At 38.7% G+C, this 13,093-nt stretch overlaps 2 protein-coding genes across 5 annotated transcripts in view; one reads left to right on the top strand and one right to left on the bottom strand.

The window, feature by feature from the left end:
- Positions 1 to 689: 689 nt before the first annotated feature.
- On the top strand, positions 690 to 11,489 carry nudt15 (nudix (nucleoside diphosphate linked moiety X)-type motif 15). 3 transcript variants are annotated; one of them, XR_006313118.1, is made up of 5 exons: positions 692 to 947; positions 2,126 to 2,322; positions 4,407 to 4,471; positions 10,964 to 11,093; positions 11,399 to 11,489. XR_006313118.1 is itself a non-coding variant. In XM_043700383.1 (4 exons), the coding sequence occupies exons 1-3, from the start codon at positions 790 to 792 to the stop codon at positions 11,056 to 11,058; spliced, it is 450 nt and encodes a 149-aa protein (XP_043556318.1). In that variant the 5' UTR covers positions 690 to 789; the 3' UTR covers positions 11,059 to 11,093; positions 11,399 to 11,489. The 3 variants fall into 3 exon arrangements, 2 of the variants coding, with proteins under 2 accessions (XP_043556318.1, XP_043556317.1); XM_043700383.1 differs by lacking the exon at positions 4,407 to 4,471 and having other exon boundaries at positions 690 to 947; XM_043700382.1 differs by lacking the exons at positions 10,964 to 11,093; positions 11,399 to 11,489 and having other exon boundaries at positions 698 to 947; positions 4,407 to 5,214.
- Positions 11,212 to 13,093, bottom strand: part of med4 (mediator complex subunit 4) — a 16,724-nt gene continuing 14,842 nt past the window's right edge. For both annotated transcript variants that reach the window (XM_043700381.1, XM_043700380.1), the window contains exon 7: positions 11,212 to 11,682. In XM_043700381.1, coding sequence (XP_043556316.1) covers positions 11,510 to 11,682 — 173 coding nt within the window. In that variant the 3' untranslated portion in view covers positions 11,212 to 11,509. The remainder of the gene's footprint in view (positions 11,683 to 13,093) is intronic.

Here is a 13,093-nt window from a genome sequence, read left to right on the forward strand (position 1 = left end):
AGTTTTCTGAAGGGAGTGAATTCAAGTGGTGCTCCCTCCTGGGAGTCTTCTGAACCTGGCAAGTCTCCCAGATTTGGTTGGGCAAAGGTTCTGTTGCTCTGCCATTGAAGGGCACGATGTAGGCAGGGCTGTGACCCTGTCAGAATGATAACCCACCTGGGGAAGTGGACTATTTTCAGATGGGAATGAGCCCAGGCTGTGCTTCCTCCTGGGAAACTTCCAAGCCTGCAAGTGAATTTTTCTCAGAGCTCACTGTCTTCCCTTATCGCCACTGAAATAACTGCAGAGTATCCCATCACCAAGTTAACCTTCATTTACACATGGAGAGTCAGTAACACTGATCCAGTTCCCTCAGAGCCAGCTATCAGAGTGACCAGAACCTCTGGTACTCCCGTTTGTATCTACCAGCCAGGGCACCCTGGTTGGGAACTGGTATTCTGAGTCCACCTGGCTGATCTGGTTACAACCACTACGGTGACTAGCAGACAAAATGAAAATTATAAATATACAGTTTTATAAAGCACAAAAAAACGTATTCTATATTTTATTAGATCCTGGGTTGCATTCAACACAAAAAGGAAGTGATCTTGAGTTCGACAAGGCTGGGGGCATCACTGATTGGAGTGAGTGGCTAGGAGTGGGCTAGTTGGGCCGAACGGTCGATTCTCGCGAGCGACCCCGAGTCTCGCGCATTTCCAGCCGCCGCGCCTTCGGCAGCCGCGCACGCGCACGCGCACGAACCCACCTCCCCGCCGCGGCAGTTGTTTCAACGGTCGGCACTGACTTGGGATGGCCAGCTCGGAATGTCCCCCGGTCCGTCGACCGGCAGTTGGAGTGGGGGTTGTGGTGACCTGTCGCGAGCGGCCGGGCTGTGTCCTGCTCGGGAAAAGGAAAGGCTCAGTCGGAGCAGGTACTTACCAGCTGCCCGGGGGCCACCTGGAGTTCGGGTACAAGTCTCCTCCGATTAATGCTTTTGTAACAAGTGCGCGATGCGCTGTGTGTGGGGGCGCACCGATTTTTATTTTCTTGTCGGTATCGTAATTGGTTTCCTTTTCAGAAATGACTAACACTTCGTTGTATTCTGACTTAAGGTGTATCCAAAATGCGGCGTCTACTAGTCGCTGGAATCGGTCATTGAAACTCTGATGATTGGTCTTGACCGTTTGCTAATCTTCCCTCGCAGCAATCACATGCAAGGGAGATTGTGTCCATCCCTGAGCACCCGAACGTGCCCCCATCTGGAATGGTATTGAGTGTTGCCAACCTTGTAATCGCCCCCTCTTTTTGTTCTGTCCTCTATAACTGCAGCTACTGCATCCTATTTCTGGAGATGATAGATGCAAAATGTTCATTTGGTGCCACAAGAGATCTCCTTCTAGGCCTACCCTTCCTTTTTATTATCCTTTTGCTATTTATATTTGGGATTACAGAATTGAGGGAGTTTGCACAGTCTGTGTATACTGTTGTAGTGCATCGTAATGATTTAACCATTCATACTTTTTTATTTAGCAATGAATAATTAAGAATGGGGAGGCAAGGAGGATAGAATTCATTGCCTAATTATGGCACTGTATATTCGGCAGTCAGCTCAAGAATGACCCTGGAGCTATGATGAAGTGATCTCAGTATGTTTCGTAGTAGTAGAATACTAATTGAAGAATGTCATAGATGCAAATAAACTTAAGGGTTGGGGAAGCTCCGTGCTTCCGAAGAAGACCCATTTGGGACTTGAGCTATTAACTGTTTCTCTCTTCACCAATGTTAACAATGGACTTCTGCAACACTTCGTTTTCATTTCCAATCTCCACTGTATTTTGCTTTTATTATCGATACAAATATTGGAACACCAACATGCTATATCTTTCAGTTTAATTTTTCTTGACTTACAGGGGCAGTAGGGGAAACGAGTGCAGTTTGACCAAAAGAAAATTAATGTGCATGGAAACAGTGGGCTGATTGGCCTCCATCTGTGCTGCAAATCTTTCAACATAAATGAAAATTTGAAATTATTCCTGGGGCCTCTTTGTTCATACCATGCAACAACTTATTTTTTAAACAGTATTTGTAAGTTTGGAAAGTTTGAGAACTTGTATCAACATGACTTATTTTTAAACTTTTTAAATAGAGAAAGCTGGGAAGACTGTGCTAAGCGGGAAGTTCTGGAAGAGTCAGGGCTTCACATGAAGAATATGTGCTTTGCTGCAGTTGTCAATGGTATCAAATTAGAAGAAAATTATCACTATGTCACAATTTTCATGCAAGGAGAAGTCAATACAGATTATGATTCAGAGCCAAAGAACCTAGAACCTCAGAAAAATGAAGGTAAATTTGTAATATTAAGTTTTGAGATTTTACAAGTAACTAAAGCAAGATTGTAAATCCACTCACAGCCTTGAACCATCTTATCTCCTCATTATTATTTCTTTCATTTAAAAAAGAGAGAATACGACCTGCTTTATAATGAAATCATTCTCTGTTGTGAGGCACTGCCAAAGAACAATGATACGTTGTATTAACTTCTGACTTCAAGATAAAAGTAATTCTCCAGAACACATCTTTACAGCAATTCTAGCCTCAGTATTAATTTTAAAGTTACTTATAACATTAGAGTGAGTCGCTGACATATTTCTAAAGCATGTCATAATTCAGAACAAGCAGAAAATTTTGCTGGAGTATTTTCTCCCATTGCATTAATCGTTCTGTGCAGAAATGCTTCATTTGTAAACTCGCCAAAGGAAGCAGTTTAAATTAAACTGTGAAAATATTTTCATGTGTAGTAATGATATAAAGATATATTTATGTTGATTCTTCCCACACTGATTTGCACATGAATCTGTCTGGAACTTGGAGTTGAGTTGAATGCTTCATTTTTTTAAAAGAAATTCCTCATGGGACATGGGCAACACTGACTGGGCCACTATTTATTGCTCATCCCTATTTGCCCTTCAGAAGATGGTGGTGAAACTGCCTTCTTGAAACGGTGCTGTCATGTGCTGTAGGTAAACACACAATGCCCATATGGAGGGAATTCAGAACTTTGACCCAGCAACAGTAAAGGAATGGCAATATATTTGTAAGTCAGGATTATGAATGGTTTGAAGGGGAACTTGGTGTTCCCATGTATCTACTGCCCTTGATCTTCTAGATGGAAGTGGTCATGGGTTTGGAAGATGCTGTAAAGATCTTCGGTGAATTTCCGCAGTGCATCTTGTAGATGGTACACGCTGCTCTACTGAGTGCGTTGGTTATGGAGGGAATGGATGCTTATGGAGGTGAAGCCAGTCAAGCAGTTTGCTTTATTCTGGATGGTGTCGAGCTCTTTGAGTGTTATTGGACCTGCACCAGGCAAGTGGGGAGTTATTACCATCACATTCCTGAATTTTGCCTTGTAGATGGTGGACAGGCTTTGGGGAATCAGGTGAGTTACTCACTACAGTATTCCTTGTGTCTGATCTGCTGTTGTAGCCATTATGTTGATATGGTGAGTCCAGTTAGGTTTCTGGTCAATGATAACCCCGAGGATGTTAATAGTGGGGATTCAGTGATGGTAACACAATTGAATGTCAATTTTCATGTATTCTGAGTATTCTCAAAGTGAGGGTTGAGTCACAAGCTGATTCTTTGGGGAGTTGAGCTCCTCTGCAACATTTGTTGACTCCTGTCTCCCTTCTCTCATGGGTCTCCTCCTCTACCGCCATCACTCAAGTCTCAAGCTAGGTCACAGTGGGAAAATATTTGGGAAGCATGGGTATGTTCGTTTTTCCAATATTTTGTGTTGCACAAACACATTGCTAGGATTTAGGCATACAAAACTGACTCCAAAGATGAATGTATGATTAGTTAAATGCAATATTGTCCTAAATGTTGTTCTACTTTGTTTTTATTGCATCACACCATGAGGGTTTTATGCAGCAAAAAGTGTGGTGAAATAGAATGTGATATGATTTTGTTTGAAGCAGCAATTTCTGTCAGTTCAACTACAAATATCTTGTCAGTTACTTGTTTCACCAAGTAATGATTATCTTGAGTGACTCTTTGGGATCAAGATGGTTTCAGAATGACTCATCCAACAACTGGAGTATGGAATCACATACATTTTTCCACTGGAGACTTGATAACTCTTAAATAATGGAGCAATATTTGCAATTTTCAATCTATAGAGATTACCCTACTCACATTGGCCAGATTGGAATCGTATAAATGGGTGTAGAGGTTGCGATAGTTTGAATTTGAAACTTAGAGTTTCTGTTTATTCGTGGACATAAAGAATCTTGTATCAGTTGTTTCAGCATCAAATCTGAAAACCATAGAACTTGGGCTTTCGTAATACCTTTCATCGAGTCTTTCCCATCCAATTAAGTACCTGTTTAGAACATAAGTTTCACATGAGCCTGTCTTTATTCTAGGTTGGGAGTGGACCAAGTGGGAAGACTTACCACCAGCAGATGAGCTATTTTGTCCTTTAGCACGTGTAAGACAAGTTTATCATCCTTTTGAAGAAAAACCTAAAAATGCTGCTGCAAATCACTATTAAATGGCAATCTTTCTCATAATTGTCTATAGTTAAATACATTGTTCCAAGATGTGTAGAATCACAAATTATGGTTTTGAATTGGAAGATCAGTACAACTGATTTTAATTATGAAGGTATATGTTAACAAATATAATAAACAGTCATTTGAACTAGGCCTATGTGCATCTCCCACATTTAAATAGTATACATAAAAATGATATTAAATAAGTAAATACAAACTATTGAGATGTATTTTTATGTTAAAAATATATACCAAAAAAATTGCTTGGGGAAAATAAATTGTATTTGAAATTCTCCACCTGTGATGTTTAGTTATGTAGCAGTTGATGCCATGTTTGTGGTTTATGTTCTATAAACTCCCAACATATTCTTTGTATAACATGTGTTTTTTGCTGGTACTTTCTTTGAAAATAATGGGAATTAAGGGGAGGTATTTGCCAATCTAATTTATTCCTTTGATTTTGTCCATTATGAATACTCACTCATTGGCACTACTGCCCTGATTCTTTGCACACCCTTCAGTAATATATAAGGTTACATTCTGAACCATATTTTAGTTTAGTTCTATTCCCCTCCATTATCAAGAAAAGCCCTACTAATTATGCATTCCCCTGAAAGTCCACTCATTTTGGTTGTCTGTAGCCACTCAATTAACATTAGTTTGAATTTGTGCCTCAAATTTAAATTTTTACCAGCGCATTCACAAATGGTCTGGCATGTCATGGAGCAGTTTTTAGTATTTGTTTCTGGATTGGAAGAGCTTTCCATTTTACAGAAAGAACTAGCTTTCTCTTGATTTAATGAGCCCTGCAACAGTGTACATTCTGCAACATCTGGAGTTCTTGTTGCATTTTTGCTTTATCATCATGTCATAGCATCAGGAACACAGTCTTGCCTCATGCAAGGAAGGCTGTAGAATTAGTTCTTGTTAGAATTAAAATACAATGTGATTGTTATTTTGGTTCCTTGTGAAACATTTGCATGAATAACAAAGCTTAAGAAGTCCTTCCATGACTGAGTAGGTAAATACACCAAATTTTCTAACATCAAACCATTGGGAGTCCCAGATACACTTATTGTATAACTGAAGTTGAAACCAATGTTAGCCAAGACTGCAACTTCTATCTGCTAAGTTGACACGCGAGCAATTACCATTTAGCATATGTATATTGTAATGGTAAATTGGAGAATATTAAAAATACTTGACAAATGAGCATTATGTGGCTGAATGTATGCATTTGTAAAAGTTATGTATGCATTTGTATTCTTTACCCTACTACATTGAAACTGTGGCTCTCTCCTGCTTTTAGTATTGAACTTGCAATATTATTTACAGTAAAATTGAGTGTCGAATTGCTGGGAGCTTGCCCACAAATTCACTTCAAGCAAAATTTTGGAAAGCTGAGAAGTTCTTAAGTAACCTGATCTACCTACAAATGAAAAAGTGACACATTTATCCCAGCTTGGGCAATCAAGGACTAGAGGGCATCAGTTTAAGGTTAGAGGGTAAAGAATAAAAGGGAATCTGAGGGGCAACTTTTTTTACACAGAGGGTGGTACACATATGCCAACGGAAGTAGTTGAGGGAGGTACATTAACAACATTTACAAGGCATTTGAACAAATACATGGATAAGAAAGGTTTAAAAGCATATGGGTCAAGTGCAGGGAAATGGGTTAGCTTGGAGAGACCTTCTGGTCGGCATGGACCAGTTTGGGCCACGGCCTGTCACCATGCTATCGGACTCCATGACTCTAAACGTGAACAATGTCTTCATTTTTCAATTTGTTCACAACTTGCCCTTGTACAGTAAAAATCATTGAAAAATGTTGAAGTTAGCTCTGGAAAAACTCAAAGGTTACTACTTAGTGGTCTGTCTTTTTTAGAGTCTGCCCTGTCATTAATGTGGTCAAACGTATTTTCATGTTACAACACAAGATCCCACACTATCTCTCACGCTTCAGCTAAAGAAACAGCAGATCGAACACTCATCAATAATCTTCCTTTTCTTCCATTGATACATCTTGTCTAATTTCCTCATCCATGCTCCAAAATCAGGCAGTCATCCAGGTGGCTTTGTAGCCTCATATTGCATGGGTAATGACTTAAAAGGTGCAGAGTGGCTTCTCGTACTTCAGTCACATGAAACTGTAGCTTTTCAGTGGCATCTAGATTGGTGCAGACCATACCATTGACATGTTTCTTGATTCACTTTCCACCATTAAACGTTCAATTTTTAAAAAGAAATCTGGTAAAATCATGGTATACATTTCATATTATACATTTCTTGGTGCAATCTCAGAGGACATGAGATGACTTTGTACTCATCACAGCAAGTTTATCCATGAGTTTTCACTCTGGCCCAACTCTACTTCAATTGGTTGGCATAGTTTACTGACAAGTGTGAGAGTGTGGCTAATCCAGAGTTACTAGTCAAGAAGTTTGGTTTCTCATGGGCATCCTTCTGTTTTTTGTATTGTGCCAGCAGAAATGGCTGATAACAAAATTCCAGGTGTGAAGTTATTGGAATTTGACTTAATGCAATTTCTCTATATATACTCAGTACAATGCATGAAGCATGTGTTAATCTTTTAGGTGCAGAGGGATCTGGATATCATCGTGCATGAATCACAAAGTTAATACACCATTACAGCAGGTAGTAAGGATGGCAAATAGAACTTTGCTCCATATTGTAAAACAATGAGTTATGTGGTACCATTATTCAAGAAGAGTGGTAGGGCTAACCCAAAGAACTACAGGCCAGCGAGTCTAGCATCAGTGGAAGGGAAATTATTGGATAAATAGCTGAGACAGAATCAATCTCCACTTGAAAAAGCAAGGATTAATTAAGGTTACTCAGCACAGCTTTGTCAGGGTGAATCATGTCTAATAGAATTTGAATTTTTTGAGGTGATGACTTGGTATGTCAATGAGGATAGAGTAGATGATAGCTTCTGGACCGTCTGCCAGACCATGTCAAAAAGCATACTGAAGTCTAAGAGCCACAGAATCCAGAGAAATTTGGATCCAAAATTAGCTTAGTGGCAGGAAGCATAAGGTAATGGTTGAAGATGGAAACCACAGCTGGGTCCCTTGGTAAACAGCAAGGAGGAAAGCCTTGGAGGACAGGATGATATATCCAGAGAAGTTTGGATCCAAAATTAGCTTAGTGGCAGGAAGCATAAGGTAATGGTTGAAGATGGAAACCACAGCGTTTGTGCTGGGTCCCTTGGTAAACAGCAAGGAGGAAAGCCTTGGAGGACAGGATGATATAGACTGCTTAGCCAGATGGGCTGAACAGTGGCACTAGGAATTTAATCCTGAAAAGTGAGGAGTGATGCATTATGCATTAACAAGGCAAAGGAGCAGAAAATGAATGGAAGGATCCTAGAAAATGTAAAGGATCAGAGGGACTTTGGTCTGCATATCCATTATACTTGAAGGAAGCAGGACAGGTTGATAAGGTGGTGAAGGCAGTATATAGGATGGTTGTATTCAATGCTTTGACTAATAAAGGCAAGAGCAAGGAGGTTATGTTGGAGTTGTACATAACAATACTAAGCCCAGAGCTGGAGTACTGTGTACACACTGCAAGAAGGGTGTGATTGTTCAAGAGGATGCAGAAGAGATTCACCAGGAAGTTGCTTGAGTTGGAGCGATTCAGCTATGAAGAAAGACTAAATAAGCTGAAGTTGTATTCCTTGGAGAGAAGGCTGTAGGGAAATCTGATTCAGGTGTACAAAGTTCTGAGGGGCATGAATAGGATGGATATAGAGGAACTATTGCCTTAGAATGGTCAATACCAGGGTGCACAGTTTTAAATTACAGAACTGGAGGTTTAGAATGGATTTGAGAAGAACAAATTTTGACCAGAGGGTTGGGAGTATTTGAAATTCACTGCCTTAAAGGTAGTAGAGATGAGATCAAGATTTAAGAACTATTTAGATAAGCATTTGAAATGTTATAGCATATAAGACCACAGGCCACGTACTGGAAAATAGGATTACAATAGATGGTTGTTTGATGGCCAGCTCAAACACAATAGGCCAAACAGTCTCTTTCTGTCCTGTTAAACCTCTGACTCTTAATATTTAACCCAAACCTCTGTAAATATTCTGTTTGCCAAGTCTTGTTCACTACTTTTGCTCTCAATCTCCTAATAGCTCACATTTGAAATACAAGTCCATATGTTCTTATTTCTCCATGGCCTCGTTCCTCTCCCAAATCCACAACCTCCTTCAGCCTAACATTCCTTTGTGAATTCTTCATTCCTTTAATCTCGCATTTTATACATCCATGGCATCCTTTACCCAACCAATAACTGCTGTGTCTTCAGTTGTCTAAACTTAAGTGCCAATCTCACCAGTACATACATGAAGACTAATTTGCTGACAATAGAAAATAGTTTTCTAAAATTTATTTACATTTATTGCATCATTATACTATGAAATATACATCTCCAAAACAATGTTTACAACTAATTTTGTTTTGATATCACAATGTAATAGTTGCTCTAGTTGTCTTTTAACAAAGATTTTTTGGGGCTTGCCAAGTCAACAGTGTCAACTTTTGAGAAGATAGGAATTTGAAGGTAGGTATTTTAAGTATCCACTGGCAATAATTATTGACATTCAGGCAACTCACCAAGATACAAAGTGCAATCCCATCAACCTATCTTAATAATGCTTTTACACAATCTCAGAACAAGAATTTCTGTTGTTAACGGATGCAAATAATTCTACTGTTCTCATTGCAATTGCAGGGGCTGGACTCATTGCACATGTAGTTAGTGCATGTGACATTAATGTCAGGGATGCTGCAAGTGGCTTCTTGCTAAAACTATTTCCAAATTCAGTGTATAACCGCAAAACATTGACGAGAATAAATTAACACAGATACATATGGTTCCTGACTTATGAATGTGCAACTTAAAGAATGAAATTCCATTTTACCATTAGAGGGACTGTGAAGTTTCATTCAAACTTGTGAACATTTGCTTGTATTGTACTGCATTGCATTCCAACTGGTGTATAAATTGACTTATGAATTTACTTAAATGGAACCAACAGCTAGAATAATAAACAAGTACAGCATAGGAACAGGCCTTTCAGCCCACCATGTGTGTGCTGACCATTATGTTATTCGAAACAAATCCCACACGCCTGCACATGATCCATATTCCTTTATTTCCTGCTTGTTCTTATGCCTGTCTAAACACCTCAAACTTTGTTAACGTATCTTCTTGGTGGTGCTTCTATCACCTTCCCTGGCAGCGCGTTCCAAGTACCTACCACACTCTGCATTTAAAAACTTTACTCACACATCTCCTTTAGCTTTCCCCTCTCACCTTAAACCTACATCCCTTGTATTTGACAATTCCACCTTGAGAAAAAGATACTTAACTATCTACCCTTTTCATGCCTTTAATTTTATATACATATATCTGGTAACCCCTCAGCCTCTGATGTTCTTGTGAAAGCAATCCTTTTGTCCAACCTCTCCTGATAGCTAATACACTCCAATTCAGGCAGCATCCTGGCAAACATTCCCTCCAAAGCCTCCACATCCTTCCTATAGTATGGTTACCAGAATTACCTAACTAAAATCTTACATAGCTGCAATATGACTTGCCAACTTTTATACTCAAAACCCTAACCAATGAAAGCGAGCATGCCATACACCACCTTTACCACCTATCTACTTGTGTTACCACTTTCGGGGAGCTATGGACTTACACCGCAACATTCCTCTATAAACTAATGCTTCTAAGGATCCTGCCATTATTTACTGTACACTTTTGTATTTGACTTTCTAAAATGCATCACCTCACCCTTTTCTGGACATGTGGACCAGGAACTAAACTTTATCTGCCATTTCTCTGCTCAACTTTCCAATCGAACTTCATCCTGCTGTATCCTTTGATAACCTCCTCGTTATTCACAAGTCCACCAACTTTCGTATTGTCTGAAAACTTTAAAATCAGACCACCTAAGTTTTCATCCAAATCATTTATATTATATACATTACAAAAAGGTGTCAGCACAGATCCTTGTGGAATACCACTGGTCACAGATCTCCAATCAAACAACAACCTTCTGTCTTCTATGACCAAGCCAATTTTGTATCCAACTTCATGTGACTTAATCTTCTGGACTAGCGTACCATGCTGACTATCTCTAATAAGTCCAAATAAGATAAGGATAAGTAAGATTACACTTATTGCATTCCAACTTGCATACACTCAGACTGCCTGCAAAAGCAAACAGCGATTCACTCAATTTCTTAACCTTTAACATTCCAAGTAAAAAAAAATGCACGACCAGAGTTCATTTAACATGTCCTGGCAATTAAATCTCCTCTTTTCAGTTTCACTTATCATGGCAATCAAGTTTTTTTTGTTTTGTTTTCTTGGCTTGCACCTGACACTAGCTTTTAGACAGGATGACAACAAAGCGGATGGCAAGCGAGGTAATGAGAGTGAAGTGAGGATCGGGATGAGAGGCAGCAATCAATGGACACAATGACATCAGCAATGCCAACTTCCTGATCCAGTGAACAGGTGAGAGATACAGTGAATCAGAATACTCCATTGGAAGACTTACGCAGTAATCAGGGAGAATGACTTATTTCTACTTGTGCATAATGTTAAACATTAAGGTCAAATAATAAATCAATCATTTGGGTTTCTGTGTTTATTCTGCAGACTTTCATACCTGGTTTCCTATTATTTGGTATTATCACCATCTATTAAAATACAATCAAGGATATTCACATTGGACAATGAGCTTAAAAAAAGAAAATTTTCCTGTGTTGAAGTTTTACCCATGTTCATCGAAGTTCACTTTCTTGATGTGTTCCTACCAGATCAGCATCAACAGTATTGGGCGGAAAGGAGAAGAGCAGTGGAAAGAAATGAATTTCCAACGCTAGAAGTCCAAACATTGAACAGAAAAAGACATGTTCTCTTGGTTTCAATCAATCAGAGTCACTACTACTGCTCGAAGAATCAGTTGACATAACTTCCACATCATCTTCATTCTCTTTATTATGTCCAGGAGGCTCCAGCATAAAATCATTGCTGTGGTTTGGAGGCAATAGGTTGAGAGACATGTCATTTGACTGCCATGGGTATTGTGGTGCAAGTACATCTGAAATACAGAAAGTTTTCATGAAATACAACTGTGTTTTAATCTGTAACGAGACAGGTTCGTAAAATTTTATTCAAGATAATTATGAAACTTATAATGTTGTCTCCACTGTTACTGGTTCAGTGTGCTTTCTCATTTTAACTCCTGTTCTTGGAAAATAATTAGTAGTAGTCCAAAAGATCATTTACAGAACATATTTTTTTACTGATCAAACCAATGTCTCTTGCTGCTCACCTGCCAAAGGAAAACACCAATGGTCTCAAACCCTTAATATGGTATACCCTTCCCTACTTATATACATTTAGCTTTTTGACACTATTTTAAATTCTTGATGTCAAATTATGTTCCCTTTTAAAAAGGATATGAAAGTATAGAACTTTAAAGAATGTCTTAAAAAGCACAAATCCCATCAAAAAAAACACAAGTTATGCTTCTCTGACTTGAAATACATGTATTATGATCCCAGCTGATGTTACTATAGGACAAATCAAATCCTCGACTGAAATCTGGCTTTATAGATCATATTTTGTTTTAGGTTTTAACTAGGTAGTTTTTCACCGAAACACAAGCATTCAATGCTGCAAATTTGGTTCGAACAATAAAAACAAGTCTGTTATACAAAAGACATTAAGATAAAACAGAATAAACCAAATTATTTACATAAAGCACAACTCAAGATTTCAAAACACACTGCAAAATACAATGTCATTAATCCCAAAAGCATTCATTTGCTCAGAGAGAATTTCCCTCTCCAATGTATCTCTAAAGGGCTTAATTTAACTGTGGCTTCAATTCCCTATTTTAGTTTTTTCCTTGATTCTTCATACATCTTGGCTTAGATTTTCAAGTTTCACATAAGCACGTCAGGGTTTTAAGCAAATACTTCTGGTCTGGAACTTTAAATTTTGACGTAATTTATTTCTTAATAGTTCTAAACTATTATCCTTCTTTGAAAGCAACTTTTTACTCATCCGCTTAAGGCAAGATTTCTGCAAATCAGTCAAACAAAGTAAAAAGGGATTTATTGAAACTATAGATGTTTCTTCTAAAAGGCAGAGTGTTAAATGTTGTCCACATGGACTTTAGCAAGAGCTTCGACAAAGTTCCACGTGGTGGATTGAATACTAAGTTTTGATCATATGGGATCCAAGGAGAGCAAGCCAATTGGACACAACATTGCTTAACAGTAGGATACAGAAGGTGGTGGTACAGGGTTGTTGTTCTGACTGGAGGCTTGTGACTAGTGGTGTGCCACAAGGATCAGTACTCATTTATATAAATAATTTGGATGAGAATGTAGGAGGCATGGTTAGTAAGTCTGCAAATGACACCAAAATTTGTGGTATATTGGACAATGAAGAAGGTTATCTAAGAGTACACCGGGACCTCAATGAACTGGGTCAGTAGGTCG

Source organism: Chiloscyllium plagiosum, chromosome 12, assembly GCF_004010195.1.
Source record: "Chiloscyllium plagiosum isolate BGI_BamShark_2017 chromosome 12, ASM401019v2, whole genome shotgun sequence".
Classification (NCBI taxonomy): domain Eukaryota; kingdom Metazoa; phylum Chordata; class Chondrichthyes; order Orectolobiformes; family Hemiscylliidae; genus Chiloscyllium; species Chiloscyllium plagiosum.

What these genes read in the sequence shown, in the direction of transcription:
- nudt15 (XM_043700382.1), top strand. Translation starts at nt 790, where the DNA reads ATGGCCAGCTCGGAATGTCCCCCGGTCCGTCGACCGGCAGTTGGAGTG. An exon ending in GGGGGCCACCTGGAGTTCGG is followed by an intron (nt 948 to 2,125) that starts GTACAAGTCTCC and finishes CTTTTTAAATAG; the next exon opens with AGAAAGCTGGGAAGACTGTG. An exon ending in AGAACCTCAGAAAAATGAAG is followed by an intron (nt 2,323 to 4,406) that starts GTAAATTTGTAA and finishes TCTTTATTCTAG; the next exon opens with GTTGGGAGTGGACCAAGTGG.